The sequence below is a fragment of the Mobula birostris genome, chromosome 6, assembly GCF_030028105.1.
Source record: "Mobula birostris isolate sMobBir1 chromosome 6, sMobBir1.hap1, whole genome shotgun sequence".
Taxonomy (NCBI): Eukaryota; Metazoa; Chordata; class Chondrichthyes; order Myliobatiformes; family Myliobatidae; genus Mobula; species Mobula birostris.
Genome location: NC_092375.1, coordinates 80,763,827 through 80,787,295, shown reverse-complemented (window position 1 = coordinate 80,787,295; position 23,469 = coordinate 80,763,827). Strand labels below are relative to the sequence as shown.

The window sequence follows — 23,469 nt, the reverse complement described above, 5'->3', positions numbered from 1 at the left end:
TTTATGGGTGCACCGTGGTGTGGAGGAACATTGCTTAATTTGTTTTTTTTATATATTTTATTTATATATATATATATATATATATACACACATACACACACACACACACACACACACACACACACAGAGTCAGATGACAATAAACTTGAACTTGGTTCATTAGCTGAAGGGTAAAAGTTCAAGGTAATGAAAAAGAGGTTTCTTTGCCCATTCTTTCATCCCCTTGGACAATTCTTTGCTGGTAGATTAGGGGATATTCAGGGATCGCGCTAGAGGAATCAGGCACTTAGTTTGCAAGATATGATTCTATGTCTACCATGTTATTGCTTTAACTATGGGATGGTTTTACTGTTATTTGCTTCCTGTTCCCAGATCTTTGTGAGGAGGCATTTACATCATCAGCTGGGCTGTGAAGAACTTTGTCCAATTGAATTCAGTGCAAAGGTCAATGCTGAGAAGTTGTTTTGGTGGTTGCTCTAATTTTTTTTTGCTTTAACCAGTGGTTAGGGCAGGGGTCAGCAACCTTTTTGCCTCTGTGGGCCGGATCGCGTATTAGTGAGCAGACGGTGGGCCAGATAAATGCCATAAAAAACTTGAAATATGGGAATTATCCATTTAAATACATCTAGTTATGTTTGGCCTCAAATTAATGAATAATGCATGCTAGAAAATCATTTACGCTTAAGGTTGCCTACCCCTGGGTTAGGGTAAAACTGGGAACACTTGCTGGTAAACATTTATAATTCAGCAAGAGCTTGCCTTATATCAGTGAGTCACCAGATGCACAGAACCCTTTCACTAAATACTGCGTGTGTGTGTGTTGTTTTAAATTTCAAGTCAACCACAATTCCCTGCATGAGAAAGGGCAGGATAATCCAGATCAGAGTCTTTGCAACTCTTCATTGACTGCTATAAAAACAATAAAGTTTATTGTGCCTTTTACTGCAACTAATAGTGCTTGACAGTTTTCAAGTACTATCACTATTATAATGCAAGGAAACCACAGCAGGTAACAATTTTTGTTGAATTATGTTGATTGAAGAACACGTGTAGGCTGAAAAACAGAAATCCCTACTCGGCAATATCTTTCATGTAAACCTGAGAGACTATTCAGCAGCTTGGTTTAATGTCTCAACTGAAATGTGAGATATCTGACAATGCACTACTCCCTTAGTTACAAACTCAAATTCAACACGACACCATGTTGTCAAACTACAAGGAGAAGTCTTGAACGCACATTGTGACCCAGGTGAAAGTGAATTTTATAACCTTCAACATTAAACAAAATCTTTAATGCACTGGAAATGGACAGCAGTGGAAAACTTACAGTTAATATTGGCAAAAATGATGTCTTCAGTTACAGGGAGGAGGTAGTTTATAAGGATCATGCTTATGACTTCCCTCTAGTCAAGGTCATAAATTGATACCAGAAGCACTTCTCTGTTCTGTTTTAGTGCATAAATGATTTTGTCTACTCCAGAGGATGTGCTGTTTGTCAGCTGATGAATGACATTTTCAACATCTTGCGTGCAGAGACAGCACTGACAAAACGGCAGGAGCCAAAACATTTTCAAAGACAGAGTCTCAATTGTAGTGCTGATTCCTCTAGCTTCAAAAAACTCTCTTTCCTTAGCCTTTGGGACACAGATGGAGAACACAGCACTGAAGAATTAGCGTATGTTGTGGTAACCATTTATAGTGAATGCCAGTAAATTTTGGCCAGTTAAGAGACTGCTCCAATTAGCTTAAGTTTCATGGAAATAGTTAACAGGTATAACAAATACAAACTACCACTTAACTGAGTAATGATTTATGTATTAAGTGAAATACAGAACAAATACTACCAATACATCTACAGTACTACAAATCTGTGTGTTAATTTCAAATAGGTATCAATGGAGAAATTCATCTATGTTCTTTTGATTGACTCTAAATGAACAAATTCAGTGCACACCTAGTGAGGATACTGTAATGGACTAACTTCATACAATGCTTTAGATGATTGCATCCTCCAAATCTTCATTTTCATTGGAACATTCTGGATGATTGGCGATACCTTTGTAATTCCAAACTTGTTGAAGAAGTGAAATTGTTTCATTTCAATCCCAACCATTCTAGCATCTCCAAGATTGAATGCTTGAAACCGCAGTGAGCAAAGCAATTCCGAATTATCTTGGTGCTTATTACTTGCCAACTATCAGTGACAAAAAACCACTGCTTTTTGAACACAAACACATGCAACTGACACCATTTAAAAACTGATTGCTCTAAGCATGGTGTAGCATCTAATGGCAAGTGCACACGACTGATGTTAGTTAGAAACCGTTCGGCAACTGTCTCCTCCTCAATGAAGCAGCAAAGTGTCTCAAATAAATACAGGGAATCCCAGCTATTTTTTTGATTCAGCTTTTGTTCTTCAAGAGTTGTCCCAAATAAATGGCTGTCCGATTAACCAGTGGCCCAATTAGCCAGATTCCACCATATTTGCAAAGTGCTCCAAATACATTGTCAGGATCACTGAGACAACTTCAATATCCTCTCCCAAGCCAACATGACCAGCATTAAGATTGATCACACTCAACTAGTTCAAGAAGACAGGCCACATCACAGTTCTGGTATGGTAAGAGATTTCTATCACAACAGAAGTTATTCTCAGTGTCTCTTTGAAAAAAAAAATTAATAACCTCAATGATTCACTGGAATTCCATTACTGAACCTGGAAAGTACAGAGCAGCTGGAGTTGGTGTGTGTGCAGCTTCTGTATGCTCCTGTCAATCTCTCAAAGGAGCATAGACCTTCCCAAAAAACTCTCCCTACCGGATCTCAAGATTGACTTGCAGATTTCAATTTAAGAGTGAAGTCACCTAACAATAGAAATAGTATGAAAGCTGATCAACCTCCACACCAAATAACTGGCAAAAAACTAGATACATTTTAAACCAATTTCACCTGCTGAAATTATGTTAATGTTTAAGGTAATTTTAACATTTCAAATAGCATTAGTGAATGGAAAAACATTAAATTCTGTTTTGCTGCTTATTTTTTCCTCATTATTCAGTATACAGACAAAATAAAGTGAGAATGGGAAAAGTCGAAGTAAACTAGGACAAAGATTAACAGAAAAAGGTGGGATTGAGTATAAATGCTCCTTGTAGCAAATATTACAGAACACAGAATACAGGACAGTAACAGCAGAAACAGGTCCTTTGTTGTGCTGAACAAATTAAGTATTAGTAATCAAACTCCCAACGAAACTAATCACTTCTGCCTACACAATGTCCATATATTTCCACTTCCTGCACATTCATGTGCCGAAGAGCCTCCTGAATGCCTCTATTGTATATGCTCTATTGTATTTGCCTTCACCACCATCCCTGGCTGTGGACTCCAGGCGTTCACCACTCTTTATGTAATACAAACATGCCCTGTACATTTCCTTTGAACTTACCCCCTCTTACTGGTATTAGACATTTCAAACTACTGGCTGCCTACTCTATGCCTTGCATATTCTTATAAACCTCTAGCAGATCTCTCTTCAGCCTCCGCCATTCCAGAGAAAACAATCCAAGTTTGTTCCATCTCTCCTTACAGAACATGCCCTCTAATCCAATCTATCCTGTGATGAAATATTCATGTAAAGGGGGGGAAAAATTCCCAGTGTTAATGCAGGAACTGATCTTCTCAACCATACTCAATTTAAAACAAACTTATAATGCAAACAAATTTTATCAAATATGGTTATGCATAAAATTCAATTCAGCATTTGTTTTTATAAGGAAGAAAGACCATATCCATCCTTAACTTCCCCATAACTTAACCTCATTTTCCCAATCCTCTTTCAATATTTCTCCTCTGCCTGCAAGACCATCCCACAAGAGAAAACACAAATTTCCATCAGTGCAAAGATTAGTAACCTTGCTAGCTTACAACAATGTCTGTAGTCAAAGTTTAGTATAAAATACCTCCCTTAGTGGAGGCAGATTGTTTGGATTGTACCCTAGTCTTGTGCAGAAACTACCAGCACATGCATAAATTTGGTTGGATGGAAATTTACCAATGAACAAGTTAAGCAAATTTCTCCGAACACATGACATTTAAAGCATATCTTCAAATCCATAATAGCAAATAAAATTTGCATGATTACCAGTGAACCATTAAATGCAAAACAACAAACAAGCCTGGCACATACAGTTATTTCACTAGTGAAAATTAATTTCATGATTTAAAGCTGATCTACACAGTATACAGTTAATTTATAATACCTGCTGATCACATTTTCCTAAAATATATTCCTTTATTAAAAATTGAAAATTATTAAATTTTTCTTTTTTCAGCATAAATAACATTAAAAGTAATATGCCTCTTATGTGGGCACATGGCCAAGTGGTTAAGGCATTGGACTAGCCAGCTGAAGGTCGTGAGCTTGAACCCTAGCTGAAGGAACGTGTTGTGTCCTTGAGCAAGGCACTTAATCACACACTGCTCTGCAACGACACTGGTACCAAGCTCTATGGGTCCTAATGCCCTTCCGTTGGACAACATTGGTGTCATGGAGAGGGGAGACTTGCAGCATGGGCAACTGCTGGTCTTCCATACAACCTTGCCCAGGCCTGTGCCCTGGAGAGTGAAGCCTTTCCAGGCGCAGATCCATGGTCTCGCAAGACTAACGGATGTCTTTATACCTCTTATGTACTTCTGGCTGATAAGATAGCATTTCCTTCATTTCACAAATTACTCGGGAGCAAATCTGAAGCGAAAGTTAAAAGTATGTTAACAAATTTAAAATTTCTTGATTTGCAAATGATAGGGAATTAATCTGCACAAGGAAAAGAGTTTGGGAAACTCAAAGATATAGAAATTAATCAGAGTATAGGAGTTGGGATGCAATGTTGAAATTGTATAAGGGATTGGTAAGGCCAAATCTGGAGTATTGTGTACAGTTCTGGTCACCGAATTATAGGAAAGATGTCAATAAAATTGAGAGAGTACAGAGGAGGTTTACTAAAATGTTGCCTGGGTTTCACCTCCTAAGTTACAGAGAAAGGTTGAACAAGTTAGGTCTTTATTCTTTGGAGTGTAGAAGGTTGAGGGGGGACTTGATAGAGGTATTTAAAATTATGAGGGGGATAGATAGAGTTGACGTGGATAGGCTTTTTCCATTGAGAGTAGGGAAGATTCAAACAAGAGGACATGAGTTGAGAGTTAGAGGACAAAAGTTTAGGGGTAACATGAGGGGGAACTTCTTTACTCAGAGAGTGGTAGCTGTGTGGAATGAGCTTCCAGCAGAAGTGGTCGAGGCAGGTTCGATGTTGTCGTTTAAAGTTAAATTGGTTAGATATATGGACAGGAAAGGAATGGAGGGTTATGGGCTGAGTGCAGGTCGGTGGGACTAGGAGAGAGTAAGTTCGGCACAGACTAGAAGGGCCGAGATGGCCTGTTTCCGTGCTGTAATTGTTATATGGTTATATGGAAAAGGAAGATGACTAAAGGTGGCCCTCTATTCAAAATTAAGGCAGTATCGCAAAAGAAATATGATTGCAATCACAGTTAAAAGGTGTGCTAGATCCATTTAAATATAAATGAAAAAATCATTAAACAAAAAAAGTTGGCCATATTTCCATGCCTATTTCTGTTTCAAGGCTATTTTATGTATTTATATAATGTCTTTAACTTGTAAAAGTGGCTCAAGCCGCATCAGTGAGTTCAAGTTCAAGTTTAATTGTCAGTCAACCATACATGAGTACTCATGAAGACAGAAAGTGTTCCTCCAGGGCCAAGGTGCAAAACAGAACCAAAAGTTACACACAGGACAAGGCATACATAGCAAGTATAATAATACAGCCCAAGACCTTGAGTGTCATGTCCTGTAGATTGATGCTGCATTGGATGTTGCCCTGGAGCCATGTTTCTGCAAGAATAAGCACACAGTAGTCTGATCATCACACGCTTGTGTAGCTGCAGATAAATATGACCCAAGCTTGTCTTCCACCAAATGAACACTGGAGGGCAGCACTGATGGGAGCAGCCAAACCCCAACCTAACACGGACACCCACTGTTATAAACCAAATTGAAATTGAAGCTGGGATTTATAGAGCTTGGTCAAAGGAAGATATTAAAAAGTTTCTAAATGAGGAGAAAAGGAATTTAAAGAAAGCTTTATGGAAATTTCCAGATAATCTCTACATCATTGAGGATGCAGCCTCCATTAGTTATAGGATACATCAGAGCTCTCAGAGGGCTATGAAAGCAAAAGAAAAATAGAGCAGATTGGATGAATCCACAATGAAATTTCAGCATGAGGATAAATACGTTAAAACCAAAGTGTTGAGGGCAACTAAAGCCTGGACATGGGTAATAAATAAGTCACACTAGCCAGAGAGATATGTTGATGTTATCTCTATAAAAGAGAGGTCAAGGGAAAGGAGGAGTAGGGAGGTAGCCAGGTGCAACGATAAATGAAAGTGAATCCACACATGCATGCATGGTGATGAGCTCTTACATGCATGCATGTGTCATAATGCTTTTGCAGCAGAAGCTGTCTTCCAATATCTTGAACCAGGACCCTGTGCTTGCAGTCCATGTGACAATTGGAGTGTAATATTACACACACATATACAAACACATGCACCCATGGAAGTCATCATGGATAAACAAACTTCTATCCCTCACTAGAAGTTCAAGACATGAAATAACAGGATACCTATCCCAACAGCAAGAAGTCCTGAACATCACTTTTCAGTAACATAACAGCTCCGAATAACAAGGCAGCTGGGTGAACCTTCATCTGGAACAGGAATAGTGTATCTTATTCTCATGGATGAGGTCTGTCATGAATTTTTTGAAAATTGTATTTCAGTAAATCCTACTGAATTTATGAGTGTGGCCAAGGGGGGCTTCTTCTCTGAGGGGAAGAATTCCCCTCGCCCACCTCCGAACTTGCCCTGCAGCTTGAAAAGAATCGTCTCTGCCACATCTGCTCTCAGGATGAGGCTTTTCATTCCAGAACGAAGCAGATGTCCACCTTCTTCAAAGAAAGGGGTTTCTCTTCCTCCACCATCAATGCTGCACTCAACCACATCTCTTCCATTTCACGCACGTCTGCTCTCACCCCATCCTCCCACCACGCTACTAGGGATAGTGTTCCTCTTGTTCTCACCTACCATCCCACTAGCCTCCGCATCCAGCACACAATTCTACACAACTTCCGCCATCTCCAACAGGATCTCACCATCAAGCACATCTTTTCCTCCCCCCACTGTTTTCCACAGGGATCGCTCCCTTGTCCATTCATCCCACCCCACTGATCTCCCTCCTGACACTTATCCTTGCAAGCGGAACAAGAGCTACACTTGCCCCTACATCTCCTCCCTCACTATCATTCAGGGCCACAAACAGTCCTTCCAGGTAAGGCAACACTTCACCTGTGAGTCTGTTGGGGTCATATACTACGTCCCGTGCTCTCGGTGTAACCTCCTGTATATTGGTGAGACCCCACGTAGATTGGGAGACTGCTTTGCCAAGTACCTACGCTCCATTCACCAGAAAAAGTGAGATCTCCCCGTGCCCACCCATTTTAATTCCATTTTCCATTCCCATTCTTATATGTCAATCCACAACCTCCTCCACTCTCCAGATGAAGCCACACTCAGGTTGGAGGAACACCACCTTATGTTCCGTCTGGGCAGCTTCCAACCTGATGGCATGAACTTCCAGCCATGCCCTCCCCGCCCCCCACCTCCTTCACCATTCCCCATCCCCTCTTCCCTCTCTCACCTTATCTCCTTGCCCGCCTATCACCTCCCTCTGGTGCTCCTCTCCCCTTTTCTTTCTTCCATAGCATTCTGTCCTCTTCTAACAGACTCCCCTTTCTCCAGCCTTGTATCTCCTTCACGAATCAACTTCCCAGCTCTTTACTTCATCCCACCCCTCCCCTCCCACCACTTTTTAAATCTATTCCTCAGCTTTATTCCTCCAGTCCTGCTGAAGGGCCTCGGCCCAAAACGTCAACTGTACTCTTTTCCATAGATGCTGCCTGGCCTGCTGAGTTCCTCCAGCATTTTGTTTTGTGTTGCTTGGATTTCCAGCATGTTCAGATTTTCTCTTGTTTGTAAGAAAAAAACTAATTCTTCTAGACAACTACAATGCCAGGGTGGGAAAGACAAAATTAAAACTAATTCTATTAAGAGTCCTCTTCCTGACAAATTGTTTGGAACAGTCTTAACAAACAAACAGCAATTATTGAAGCACATATCAAAACTCAGAATATGACACGAAGATCCCAGATTCTTTTTCCACTTTATGGTGCTTTGCTAGTTACAAGTTAAATACGTGACATTCCAGAAAACAAGCCCTACTTTGACCTTGTGGGAAGGCTGCTAGTGCTGTTCTAGGGGGATGGGAACCAGAGTGCCAGGACAGCTAGTGGAATGATTGTTGGGAAAGCAGATGTTAAACCTATATACAAAGGCAAGAACTGAAAGGTTGAGCATGGTAGGACAAATGTTCTGAGTGGGATTCATTTCAATGCAGGAGTATTGCAGGTGAGGTAGATAAGCTTAGAGCAGGGATCAGCATGTAGAATTATGTTATCGTAACCATTAGTGAAATTTGGTTGCAAGAGCAGCAAAACTGGCAGCCCAATGTTCCGCAAGGTTCCACTGTTTTCAACGTGACAAGGGGGAGGCATTAAAGGGAGAAGCGAGGCATTACTAATCGGTGAAAATGTCACGGCAGTGCTCAGAAAGGAGGGCTTCTCTACTGAGGGTATATGAGGAATAATAAAGGGATAACACCATTAATGGAATCATATTATAAACCTAATAGTCAGTGGAATTTAGAGGAGGAAAGTTGGGAATGAGTTTGCATGGAATTATAGTATTGAATGCAGATGTGTTGTTAATGATCAACAGTCCAACACAGGGTGGCATGGTAGTGTAGCAGTTAGTGTAACTTTATCTTAAAAAAGCACTAGCAACATGGGTTTAATTTCACCATTGTCTGTAAGGAGTTTGTATTTTCTCCCCATGACCACATGGGTTTCCTCTGGTGCTCTAGTTTCCTTCCACATTCCAAAAGTGTACAGGTTGATAGGTTAATTGGTCAAATGGATGTAAATGGGTGCTGTGGCTTAGTTGGCTTTCTGTTACCACACTGTATCTTCTTTTTTTTTAAAAAAAGGGCATTTTTACCTTCTAGATGCTCCATAAAAGGCACCTACAAAAGACCTGCTTCAGTGATAAGTGAGCTGCAGTGAGTCGAGGTTACCTAGAAGGCTGGAGTTGATGCTTGCCATGACCAACCTCTTGAAGCACTTCATGATGGGAAGTGTCCAAGCTACCAAGTAGCAGCTATTAAGAAAAGTTACCTTCTTTTTCATAGGTACTGGAATCATTGTGGTCTTGTTAAAGCAGGTGAGAGGCTCAGATGGAAGCAGTGAAAGGTTAAAAATATCTGCAGCTGTTTGCACAGATTTTGAACATCTCTCTTGCCATTTCTTGACCACTATGCGAGGAGATGTTGGGGAAAAGACACATAGCTTATTACTATACATTGAAAAACTTGGTGGTGGTCGAAGAAAAGTTACAGGCCATCCCTGGATAATGAGTGGGTTCTGTTTTTGCAGACATTAATTAGCTAATTTTGTCCATAAGTCAGAGTGTACACAAAAATCAATCAATATGGCAACCAGAACTCCACAGCACTATAATATACGGTGTTAAAACACAATTGATAAGTAATAACCACTACTACATGTGAAGAGAGAGAGAAAACTAGCTCTGCTGTTTGTAAGAACGAATGGATATTCAATGGATTCCAGTTAAATGGTCAATCAGTTAATTGGGCAGCTGTTTATCTGGGACAACTCTTAAAGAACAAAAATGAATCGCGAAAATAGCCAGGATTCCCTTCCTTTATCTGGGATACTATGCTGCTTAATTGGGACCGGCAACTGTTGACAAACAGATATTAACTAGGATTAAAAAGGAGTGATTTTTGATCATTTTGTTTTTTATTTTGACTTCAAAAAGTTTCACGCCCTTGCCTAAATGCCACGAAAAGTCTTGACACTAGCCAAAAAAAAATGACTCTACCAGACCAAATTAAAAGGCCTCTGGCTAACACCACTCATCGACAGCTTGCGGAGTTAACTGGAATGCTGAAATCCACAATTGCATGCAATGAAGGCAGTCCATTATCTGCACGAAGTGTCTGCACTGATTTGGTTCAGTCAATCAAAAGAACATGGCAGAATACACTGCATGAATTCTTCTGTCAATAACAGTAAACAGTTTTATAGTATTGTAGCTGCATTTGTCATGTTCTAATTTGTTCTGTATTTCATTTTAATACATAATCTGTTAAACGGTAGTTTGTATTTTTTATACCTTTTTAAAGTATTTCCATGAAACTTCAGCTAATTGAGAAGCTGGTTAACTGAGCCAAAATGTACTAGCCCTGATGTGCTGCAATTAACCAGAATCCACAGTACATACATCAGATCTTTAAATTTAATAATATTATGAAAGCTCAATATATATGTATTGGTGACCATAAGTCAGGTATTTATAACCCAGGGGAATGTGTGACCCAAAATGAGCAACAGTAGCTCTGGAACCAGCTTCAGTACTTTCATCATCGACCTAATTTCAAATCAGTTTACTTAGCATAAACCAAAAATTGTACACAAGATACTTCTAGCCTTCATGGCTCAGGCAATACTTTAGTGTATAAACAATGGTGAATCAATTTTTAGATTACTTAAACTCAATATGTATAAATTATTTCTATATCAACTGCAAAATGCTAAAAGTCTACTGTTAAATTTCACAATGTTGTCTTACTAATTTAAGATAATACAACCCGATTTGCAACAACTTACTGAAACAGAACTTTGCAAAGCAAATGTGTGAATTCCTTATGACAGTAACCTTTTTTCTATAAAGCTGAAATTAATCCAGTAGGCAATAATTTACCACAGCTTCCTGCCTTTCTGAGCGGTACAGATGTTGGCAGCTTGTTGTTGCCTTTGGTGTTCAAAGTGTTCTGCACAAGTCAGCAATATACACAGGAACTTAAGTTTAAGGATGTGTAGTACTGAAAGAATACTACTTTGAAAATTTGGGATCAAAACCAATCTTGATGACAAGTGTAGATATAGAGGTTTCTGCTTTGAAAGTTAAATCTATTTTCACTTCAAAATTTTAAGAATGCCAGAAAAAAGAATAACTTTCTTCAATCTGGAAGGGAGAAAGTTTCAAATAAGGGTGTCAGTGAAACTTCACCTCAAGTAGAAGTTAAATACACCATGAGAGTTTACTGAAAATCTCCACTAATTGCTTCAACCTGCCACCCAGAGGCACCAAAACTCAAACTCATTATTTACCTACTAACTGAACTGATCTTAATAATTATATATATCTTGTTGAGATTTAGAAAACTTTGAAATTTAAAAATTCTTTCAAATAATATGTTCACAATAAAGAAGAAAAATTAGTGAAGCATATACAGTAGATGCATCTGTTAAATAAACAAGCATTAGAAGCAAAGGCGCAGCAGATGCAACCAGCCTTTACCATGGGGGTGAACAATTTAGATTGACATGAGATTGTGATTGATCTGCTGAAATACTTTATGCCAATTTATTTCTGCAAATAAGAATCATGCAAGCTTTCTGTACAAAAAATGCTCTACTTGGGCTAACATTAAACATTTCATAATGATAGTAAATGAGTTATGGTACTCACTCTTACAAAGTTGTCAGGGAACAAACCTCTTCGGCCATTAAGTTCACCCTCCCACCATCCTCCATCTTCCTTCTTGATGTTAGTAACAATATCACCCACGGAGATGGTCAGCTCATCATCATGCTGAGCTTTATAAGCAAACTCAACAACTGCTTCCACTAGAAAAAAGAAAATACATTATGTTACTTCAGCTGATAAACACTCAGTTATATTGTATAACATCAATACTATCAAACCTTCCTCAAAGAGGTTTTCTCTATTACTGGGTCACAAATGTAACTGCAAGTCAAATAAAGAGTCAAGAAAACTAACATTTTATAAAAATGTCAACTACAAATTAAACAAAATAAGTCAAATTCAAGGACTTTTGAATACTACAAAGTAGATTTATGTAAAAATTGTTACGCATAGCACGTAGCTACATATCTACAGCCAATCTAAACAGAATGTAAATAAACAAAATTCAACATAACATCAAAATGTATATTCCTTTTCTGTATGCATTGCTGAATTATCAGCTACTACATAATGAATACACATGAATAACAGCTGCACATCAATATACTCCTATTATAAATCAATTGCCATATTTCTGTTTATGTATATAGTACATAGAACTTTCACTCCCAATAATTAGAGTAAATATATTACACAGGTTGTACAGGGTGTGCTCATTCTATTAATATTTTAATTAATCCACGGGATAAAGTTGTGTCAAAATCCTTAGGGAAAAAAACACAAACTTGTTGTAATACTGCTGAGCACATGGTTGTCAGCCGAAAATTCAAGTTATCTTTGTGGGTAAAAAAACATGGATAATGAACAGTCACCACCATAGTCATAAAGCACAAAAGAAGAACCTTTGGCCCAAGTTGCCACGTCAACTCAGATGTCTAGCTCCATTTGTTTTTGTTTGGTCCATACCCCTCTAAATATTTTATATGCATGTACCTGTCTAAGTATTTTTTTTAACATTGTGATAGAACCCGCTTTATAGTTTCTTCTGTCAGCACCTTCTATAAAGCCACCACCCTCCTGTGAAAATCAGATCCCTTTTAAATCTTTCCCTCATCTAGGTTTAGGATCCCCTACACTGGAAAAAAAAAAGTCTGTGACTATCCACTTTATCTACGACTCTCAAGATGTTATATACCTCTATAAGGTCACCACCCAGCTTGCTATGTTCCAAGCTATCCACCCTCTCTTTAGAACTCGCGACCTCCAGTTCCAGTAACATCCTTGTGACTACTTTTGCATTCACCTGTTTTTAAATAAATTTCCTTTCAGCATATTTATTGTCAAATATTTTCAAAAATGATTTGACTTTTAAGAGCCATTCAATCAGGCAACCACTGATTTGCTTTCCAGTTCTGGTGGGACAGCAATACATTTTAAGGAAGGGCATATCATATTGGCTAACCATAAGCAAAACTGGGAATAAAGTAGCCTGTCAAGCAGAAAGTTATGAGCGAAAACTCCAAGAATAGAGTTGCATACCAAAATGTCAAACCAAAACAATGAAATGTAATTTTAACTAAAAGGATGTTTTACAATGGAAAAAAATACCTTCCAACAGTGGGGCATGGTCACAGAACTAAAAGCAATTCAGTATTAAATTCATAATTTTATCTAATCTATAAAACTGGCTTAAATAGTCAATTATATAAAAAAAAATGTGTATACCAGGAGAGTTCATCTGAACTTGAGAAAAGACAGGCACTGTGTAGCAGTGTGTTGTTTATGGAACTACATTTTATTTAAAAAGTACTATACATCAAAGTACAGTACAATCATTATGAGTCCTGACGAAGGGTCTCAGCCTGAAACGTCGACTGCACCTCTTCCTAGAGATGCTGCCTGGCCTGCTGCGTTCACCAGCAACTTTGATGTGTGTTGTACAATCATTATGCAATGTTTATTCATTCTGTATGAAACACAGCTGAAATGTTGTGCACCTCAGTGGAACAATTAAAACACAAGCATCTAGAACCTATTTGCCTTGCAAGATTCAAAGAATGTTATGTACTATTTCTTCAGCAGCTATTTCACTGGATGTCTGACTTTTACACTTCAGCTTGCACAAATTACTCTGAAAATAGTGTCAGGCAAAGGGTTGAGAAAATAAAGTCACCTTGTTCGCACGTATATATAAAACACAAATTAGAAATGTGCACTGTACTTATAGAGTTATACAAACAAACATTGGTATGCACAAAACAGCTGAAAAATATTCAAAAGGCAATTCTCTATTTCTTGGCTTGCAATTTATCATTCTGTTTATGTGGTGCATTCTGAGGTTTGCTTGCGACTTTGCAAACCTGATAGCTATTAAAGCTTCCTTCCCGATGCATCAGTAGATAGCACACTGTAGATCAAGGCAATACAATAAAAAGGCCAGATTAATCAAGAACAGAGCAAAATAGAAATATTCACAAAATCAGAGACACAGGAACCTTCGTTAAGCAATACAACTTCTCAAAAGACACTTTGAATTTTGGAGTATATAATCCTGCTTTTGCACAACATATATATAGTTCCTTCCTTCAGTTAGTCCTGACGAAGGGTCTCGGCCTGAAACGTCGACCGTACCTCTTCCTAGAGATGCTGCCTGGCCTGCTGCGTTCACCAGCAACTTTGTTGTGTGATGCTTGATATAATTGTTACTGTTTTTTTTAGTTCCACTTAAATTTAACCTCACCAAACAAAAATTAAGATAACTCTAGATTACAAGACCAGAACTATCTACCCAAACTTTCAATTATTTGGTGTGCTTGGTAGAGCAACTGCAACAATTATTTCAGTTCTCATCAAGCTGTGATCAAAACTAAAAATTCAACATTTTGTCATCTTGCTCTATTTAAGTAACAATTTGACTTTTAATTCTTCCTTGCAAAGTGGTTATTTCACATTTTCCCACACACCAACATAGAACAGTACAGAACAGTGCAGGCCCTTTGGCCCACAATGTGGTGCCTACCTTTTAACCTACTCGAAGACCAAACTAACCCTGTCCTTCCACTTAGCCCTCCATTTTTCATTCACCCCCACGTGTCTGCCTGAGACCTCTTAACTACCTCTTTTGTACTTGCCTCCACCATCACCTTGGGCAATGTATTCCAGGCACCAACCACACTTCGTATAAAAACTTACCTTTCACATCTCCTTCGAATTTACTCCCTCTCATCTTAAATCCATGCCCTCTGGTATTAGACACTTCAACTCTGGGCAAAGATAGAGCTGTCTGCTCCAGCTATGCCTCTCATAACTTTATAAACCTCCAACAAATCTCCCCTCAGCTTTCGCTGTTTGAGAGAAAAAAACCCAAGTTTGGCCAGTCTCTCCATATAACACATGCCCTCCAATCTAGGGAGCATCCTGGTAAACCTCTTTTTAACTCTCACCAAAACCTTCCTATAATTGGGTGACCAGAACTGTGTGAAATATTCCAGATGCAGCCTACTTCACACATAGCCAAGTTAAACTCCAACTGCCATTTCTCTGTGCATATCGGCAAATGATCTACACTCAGCACCCACCTTATTAGGTACCTCCTGTAGCTAATAAAGTGGCCACAGAGTATATGTTCATGGTCTTCTGCTGCGGTACGAATGCCTTTGGAACACCATAGTCACAGACCTCCAGTGTGTCCCGTCAACCACTACCCTCTGTCTTCCATGGCAAGCCAATTCTAAATCCAAACAAGGTAACCATGGATCCCATACATCTTAACATTCTGTAGGAGCCCACCATGAGAGATACTGTCAAATACCTTATTAAAATCCATGAAAACAACATCCACACCTACAATCACATTCATTACCTCCTCGACAAACTCAATCAACTTAGTAACACATGAATTGCCCTACACAAAGCTGTGCTGACTGTCCCTAATTAGGCCATGATTTTCAAATTACTCATAAATCCGATCCCTAAGAATCCTCTCCAGCAATGCCCCTACTGCCTATGTGAGACTCGTCAGTCTAATTTCCATGCCAGTCTATAGTTTCCAGATCAACTCTATTTCCCTTCTTGTATAAAGGAGCAACATCAGCTACTCGCCTGTCCTCCAGGACCTTGACTATGGCTTGAGAGGACACAAAGATATTGGTCAAAGCCTCAGCAATCTCATCTCTTGCCTCTCTCAATAATCTGGGATGAATCCCATCAGGCCCTAGGGACTTATCCATCTTAATGCTCTTCATGAGACCAACACTACCTACTTCTTGCTCTTGAAATGCTCTAGCATATTAGAATGCTCCACATTGATCTCTCTATCCTCCACATCCTTCTCCTTGATAAATATTGGTTAAAAAAAAATACTCATTTTGGGCCTCAACCACAAACACTACCTCGAAGTACACATTCTCTCTTTTATCCTAGAGTAGTCCAACCTGATCCCTTGTTATCTTCTTGCTTTTGATGTATATATGGAATGCCTTCAATCCTACCTGCAAAGGACTTTTCATGTCTCCTTCTAGCTTCCCTAATTCCATTCTCGAGTTCTTTTCTAGCTTCTTCTTCATGTCAGATTGAGGATATTTTAATCTTATTCAAATTACAAATGCTTCCATTGTGCATTAAATCACATATTTTGTAAATTAAAATTGATCACCATGCTTCCAGAAAGAGTAACAATTTTATCATATATAAATTATCTTAAAAATTCACAAATTGAAGCCTCCCTTTACAATTTAGTTAATAAAGACATGCCATTTCTCAAAAAGCCTCATCAGTTCCTTCTAATTCCTTGCACTGGTTAATCCTATTGAACTCTGAAGCTCTGCAAAGGTTCCTTTAAAAATAACTAGCGCACCTCTCCGTTAAACACCAATATCATCCATCATACCCTAAGTGGCAAAGCAAGTTGGCACATTCTCATAGTTGTCCAGGAGAAAGTGGTTAACGCCATGTAAAAGTTAGATGCTCTACAGAGGAAAACTGGAACCAATATGTTCAGGACCAATGCATAAGCAAAGTGTAAATATGTGATATGGTTAAATAAAAAAAAGCAAACATAGTAAAATCTACTCACCAGCCCACAGTAATACTTGCCAGGTTGTCATGGCAAAAACAGTTACTGAAATAAATTTTGCTAATGAGCTATAACTGATCATAAAAAAAGCTAAAATATATATTTTAAGTTTTTGCTTTCGGGAAAAAATGGTCAGCTATTGTATATCCCAACACTGTTTATACCCCAACTGCAGAAAAATAAGGAATATTTGGTTTGTTTTTCAGAAATAGGTACTAGTCAAAAAACCCTTTGCAAGGAATGTTCCTTCAATAAATTTGTGGGCAATCCTGTTCTTTGCAATTACGAAATTTCTTTAATTCAGCAAAGCTTAGATTTGACTCAAAATCCAAACTACAAAGTGGGAAATGTTATGGAATACCATAAACTAACAATATGGAAAAGTATAGCACATAAATTCTCACAAGATATCGATAGACAAGTTGGGTGTCACTTAACTCCCTCTGAGTTTAGAAAATTTATGTCAAAATCTTCACCAAGTCACAGTAATGAATGCTAACGATTGTAACTGTGTTGTTGAGTATAGCCACAAAAGTGTATTAATTTGCACACAGCTAGAGAAGAAAAATTACTGGTCTTATGGAATTGGTCAATATTAAATCAAGCCATTTTCTACAAAACTGAATAAATAATGGGCAGCGCAATGGTACCGATGGTAGAATCGCCGCCTCACAGCGTCAGAGGTACAGGATTCCTCCAGATTTAATTTAACTTTTTTTAATTTAGAAATACCTTACAGTAACAGGCCCTTCCGTCCCAATGAGGCTATGCTGCCCAATTACAATCATATAACCATTTACCCCACTAACCATACATGTTTGGAATGTGGGAGAAAATCAGAGCACCTGGAAAAAACCCATGCAGTCACGGGGAGAACGTACACAATTCTTAAAGAAAGATCCCAAGGTCATGTGAGTTAGTAGGTTATTTGGCCACTGTAAATTTCCCCGTGTGTGGGTGAGTGGTATAATTTGAGGGGACGATAAAAACATGGGGAGAATAAAATATGGGATTAATGGCTATACAATATTAGTGGCTGATAATTGGCATGGATTCAGTGACCCAGTTTCCTTGATATACTTCTCCATGACTCATCCATCTTCCTGTAACAAATTACTTACACAGTCACTGGACATTTTGAAACACTTGACTATGAATGAAATATTTTGTGGGTTAAAATATTATTCAAGTAATGGGAACAACTCCTCGTGTCCATTTAAAAGGGGAGACTTGATCTTGATAGAGCATCTTAACTAAAAGTTGCATCATCCAAGAGGAGGCAATGCCCTCACTGATGGAACGTCAACCTGAGATAACGCATATAAATTTGAAGAATACAAATTTAATTTACAAGCTGCTGACTTAGATCCACTAAGTGATCTATAGTTAAGAACATGTGCCAATTGCACAATATCAAATGTGGATCTATTAATCATTGTAATCACTGGCAATCTCTTCCTTTGAATTATTTAACTGAGACTATATACTATAGGAGTAATACACTAAACCAGTCCTGATTAAATTTATTGAGCACTGCGCTGTACTAGGACCAAAATACTGTTTGGCACAGAGACATCGCCCAATAGTTAGAACAAGGCTTCCTCCAGATTGCAAGCGGAAACTGTTTATCAAAGCAGAAAAAAATATATAAATCAGCAACAAAAGAGTAGGGAGGGGAAGGTTGCAAAATTCGAGTTACTGTACAGCATCGCACAGAAGATATTTTTATAAAAATCATTGCAGATGTCATGCAAAATGCGTTCGAACAGGAGATGAGTTTCTCAGCTGTGCAAACGCTCTATTGTACTTAGCAGTTACGGGTAAAGCTGCAAAGCTTTTAACTATCTCAAAATTCCGCCCTCTTTAATGGTACGACTCTGGAGATAGACCCACGCCGTGTCAGTGCACTGGTTTGGAGTGAACCTCCACGCTTAAACAGTGATCAGGGATGAAGTGAACGGTCAGGGCTCGTTGTGCAGCAATACCCATTAAAAGTGGCCAGGGTTGGGCACAGGGAGGATACAGATGGGTTAGAGCTGCGGTGCTCTCACCGCTGCAAACGTGTCAGGCGGGGGCGCGCGAATGCACGCGCTGGCAGGACGGGGTGGGGATGGAAGTGGGAGACCGCAGGAACCCAGCCCAGGTTCGTCGTTTTGCTCCGGCCGGTACGCCGCTCCAGCTTTCCCTCTCACTCACCCATTTATGTCTCCTGTCTGCACCCGGGCTGCCGATCACCCCCCGAACTCGAGTTGGACGAAGAGGAGACGCTGGCCCACCTCCCCCTTGGTTTGTTGACACCTCACTCCAGCACCAATACTGCTTCGGACATCTTCGTTCGCTAATCACTCAAGTGATCCGGTGGCGGGCGGCTGCGCGTGCACTCACCGGCGGACAGATTTGTGTTGGTGGCTGAAGGAGGGAGGGAGGGAAGGAAGGAAGGAGGGAGGGAGGTGGGGGGGGGGGAGGCCTGGAGGAAGTGGGCAGGACCGTTGGCTGATGACAATAGATATCGCGATATTTCGCCCGGTCGGTGGTATCCATGGTGACTGGTTGTCGAGCCTCCCGTGCGGGAACGGTGTTGCGGCTGCCATTTTGCTTGGTACCTGGATGCTGAGGTGGAGAGTAGACTTCAGGAGCCGCGGTTAGTGGGGCTGCCCGGGCTTCTCCCAGAGTCAGATAAAACAGGTTGCCCATCGCACTGAGGGGGAAACCTGGGGGCTTTCAAAATATAAACAGAAGAGATTCTGTTGATGCTGGAAATCCAGAGTAATACACGTAACATGCTAGCGGCACTCTGCACATCAGGCAGGATCTATGGAAAGGAATAAACAGTCGAGTTTTGGGCCGGGTGCCTTCATAAGTACTCACATTTGCTTTTTGTTGCTCGTACTTTGGAGATTGCAGTGGTTTGAGTGCTACGACCCACATCTCAAGATGTGGGATCTTGTCCCGAAAGTACGACTGTCCATTTCCTTCCACGGATCTGTTCGACCCACTAAGCTCCTCCAGCACTTTGTGTTTGTTGCTCCAGGTTCCAGCATCTGTAGTCTCTTATATTTCCTTGAATAAGCTATGATGTTTAGGCAAGAATTTCTATACTTGCTTTAATGGTAGGCAATTTAAACTCTCAAGTTTGTTCATTGATAGGGTCAGGCCAATATTTTTACAGTGTGCCAATATTTTCTCCCAATCACTTAATAATCAGTTATTGAAAATATCAATCTTGCATTAAAATTAGGAAGAACTAATTGCAGCTACTGTTCACAGGATAGTTTCAAATGGATCAGTGGGTGCTTATGATGTTGAATTGCAATTTACACTATAAAGACTAGTAAACAATGTCCCCAACATAATCCTGGAAAAACTTTTAAAAATTGCCTTCCAGTTGAGGAATTCGAATGGAGAGTGACACTTGAGATAACTGGAATCATCACAATCAGGGATTGGCATCTAAATTGGAGAAATGTCCCTCAGGCCAATCAAGCAACAGCCTGATTTGGTTGTACTCACAGAATCATACCTTAAAACAGGCAATCATAGACCAGTTAGTTTGACATCAGTGGTAGGGAAGGTGCTGGAATCAATTATAAAAGATGGAATAGCAGCATATTTGGATAGCAGTAGCAGGATAGGGCTGAGTCAGCATGGATTTACGAAGGGGAAATCATGCTTGACTAATCATCTGGAATTTTTTGAGAATGTAACTATGAAAATTGACATGGGAAAGCCAGTGGATGTAGTTTACCTGGACTTTCAGAAAGCCTTTGATAAGGTCCCACATAGGAGGTTAGTGGGCAAAATTAGAGCAAATGGTATTGGGGATAGGATACTGACATGGATAGAAAATTGGTTGGCAGACAGGAAACAAACAGTAGGGATTAATGGGTCCTTTTCAGAATGGCAGGCAATGACTAGTGGGGTACCACAAGGCTCGGTGCTGGGACCGCAGCTATTTACAATATACATTAATGATTTAGATAAAGGGATTAAAAGTAACATCAGTAAATTTGCAGATGACGCAAAGCTGGGTGGCAGTGTGAAATGTGAGGAGGATGTTATGAGAATGCAGGGTGACTTGGACAGGTTGGGTGAGTGGGCAGATGCAGTTTAATGTGGATAAATGTGAGGTTATCCACTTTGGTGGCAAGAACAGGAAGGCAGATTACTATCTGAATGGTGTCAAGTTAGGAAAAGGGGAAGTACAACGAGATCTAGGTGTCTTTGTTATCAGTCACTGAAAGTAAGCATGCAGGTACAGCAGGCAGTGAAGAAAGCTAATGGCACGTTGGCCTTCATAACAAGGGGAGTTGAGTATAGGAGCAAAGAGATCCTTCTGCAGTTGTACAGGGCTCTGGTGAGACCACACCTGGAGTATTTTGTACAGTTTTGGCCTCCAAATTTGAGGAAAGACATTCTAGCTATTGAGGGAGTGCAGTGTAGGTTCATGAGGTTAATTCCCGGGATGGTGGGACTGTTGTATGTTGAAAGATTGGAGGGACTGGGCTTGTATACACTGGAATTTAGAAGGATGAGAGGGGATCTGATAGAAACATATAAGATTATTAAGGGATTGGACACGCTAGAGGCAGGAAACATGTTCCCGATGTTGGGGGTGTCTCGAACCAGAGGCCACAGTTTATGAATAAGGGGTAGACCATTTAGAACGGAGTTGAGGAAAAACTTCTTCACGCAGAGGGTTGTGGTTCTGTGGAATGCTCTGCCCCAGAAGGCAGTGGAGGCCAATTCTCTGGATTCTTTCAAGAAAGAGTTAGATAGAGCTCTTAAAGATAGCGGAGTGAAGGGATATGGGGATAAGGCAGGAAAAGGGTACTGATTGTGGATGATCAGCCATGATCACAGTGAATGGCAGTGCTGGCTGGAAGGACTGAGTGGCCAACTCCTGCACCTATTGTCTATTGTCTGTTGTCTATTAAAGAAAATGTGCCAGACTTCTCCATCACAATTCCTGGGTCCATCTTGTTTGTTAGCAGGGCAGACTTGCCTGAGGCAACTGTATAGTATTGGGTTGGGGGTAGGGGGGTGGCGGTGAGGAGAAGGAGAGAGAGCTCAACGTTGATTTATTGCATCAGGTCAAATGTGGGCAAAAAGCATTCTCCTGATTACTACGAAATGCCCTTTTTCAGCTGATAATCAGTGCTCCTTTATGCTGAACAAAATTGGAAAAGCCATTGAAAGTAGCAAGAGCAGAGAATGTACTCTGGAAAATTTATTGTCCAGCCCCTTAAGAAACAGAGCTGCAAGAGTGAAGCAGTGGTAGTGAGTGAAGTAACACCAGATAAATTTATGCCCTTGTGTAAAAGGATCTAGTGCTTTCTCGGCATATATGGTGAAGAAACTCTTCTTGGGCTTCAGGCCAGGTACAGGTATCGATTACAACTGATGTTTCGATGATAAACAACCCTGATGAAGATGGCAGAGTTTGTCATCGAAACATCAGGTATTGATTACAACCGTAACCAGTTAGAAGCCCAAGAGGAGTTCATTCATTATTCCCTCGTCTTCATCAGTTTACCTGCAGCAGATGCATCTGTCAACAACAGCTTTGAAAGAAGTGACCCCAACCAGATAGTCTTTGTGAAGACAATATCCCAAATTTACATCATAGATACCTTCTACCATTTTGTATGATATTCCAATCATGCTAAATGGGAGAGATTCAGAACAAATCTAGCAACTTAAAGTAGGGTATCCATATAATATTGCAGATGAAGAGCAGCAGCAGTAATGTACAATATCCCATATGTAACCTCAAGATCTAGCTACCCCAATTCTACTTTTACAGTTAAGATAAAAGCTCATCCATAACCTTATTCAACTGTGGTTCATTGGGACGTTTAAGGAACTCTTAAATCAGTGCATGGATGAAAGGAAAATGGAGGGTTAAAAGCTATAAAGGAGGGAAGGATTAGATTAATTATGGAGTAGGTTAAAATGTTGGTACATCATGGGCTGAAGGATACTGAGTGCAAAAGGGATTGCTGGGAGCAACCCATCTTATACCTAAAAATGAGGTGTCTCAGAATCGGGTTTAATATCACCAGCATATTTTGTGACATTCATTGTCTTTGTGGGAGCAGTACAATGTAATACATAATAATAGGAAAAAATGGTGGATTACAGTAAGTATACATATATTAAGTTGTTAAATAAGTAGTGCAAAATAGGAATTAAAAAATAGTGAGCTAGTGTTCATGGGTTCTGTATCCATTCAGAAATTGGATGGCAGAGGGGAAGAAGTTGTTCCTGAATCGTTCAGTGTGTGCCTTCGAGCTGCTGTACCTCCTTCCCGATGGTAGCAATGAAAGCAAGGTATGACCTAGGTGATAGAAAACATAGAAACATAGAAAATAGGTGCAGGAGTAGGCCATTCGGCCCTTCGAGACTGCACCGCCATTTACTATGATCATGGCTGATCATCCAACTCAGAACCCCGCCCCAGCCTTCCCTCCATACCCCCTGATCCCCGTAGCCACAAGGGCCATATCTAACTCCCTCTTAAATATAGCCAATGTACTGGCCTCAACTGCTTCCTGTGGCAGAGAATTCCACAGATTCATCACTCTCTGAGTGAAGAAGTTTTTCCTAATCTCGGTCCTTAAAGGCTTCCCCTTTATCCTCAAACTGTGACCCCTTGTTCTGGACTTCCCCAACATCGGGAACAATCTTCCTGC

The 23,469-nt window shown here is 40.0% G+C and overlaps 1 protein-coding gene across 1 annotated transcript in view; it reads right to left on the bottom strand.

Annotated features, from left to right (window-relative positions):
- sh3kbp1 (SH3-domain kinase binding protein 1) overlaps positions 1-19,225 on the bottom strand; it is a 245,343-nt gene extending 226,118 nt beyond the window's left edge. Inside the window, exons 1-2 of the mRNA XM_072260725.1 lie at positions 18,974-19,225; positions 11,746-11,903 (exon numbers count right to left, since the gene is read on the bottom strand). Of these exons, the coding sequence (XP_072116826.1) occupies positions 11,746-11,903; positions 18,974-18,977 (162 nt within the window). The 5' untranslated portion in view covers positions 18,978-19,225. The remainder of the gene's footprint in view (positions 1-11,745; positions 11,904-18,973) is intronic.
- Positions 19,226-23,469: the final 4,244 nt, after the last annotated feature.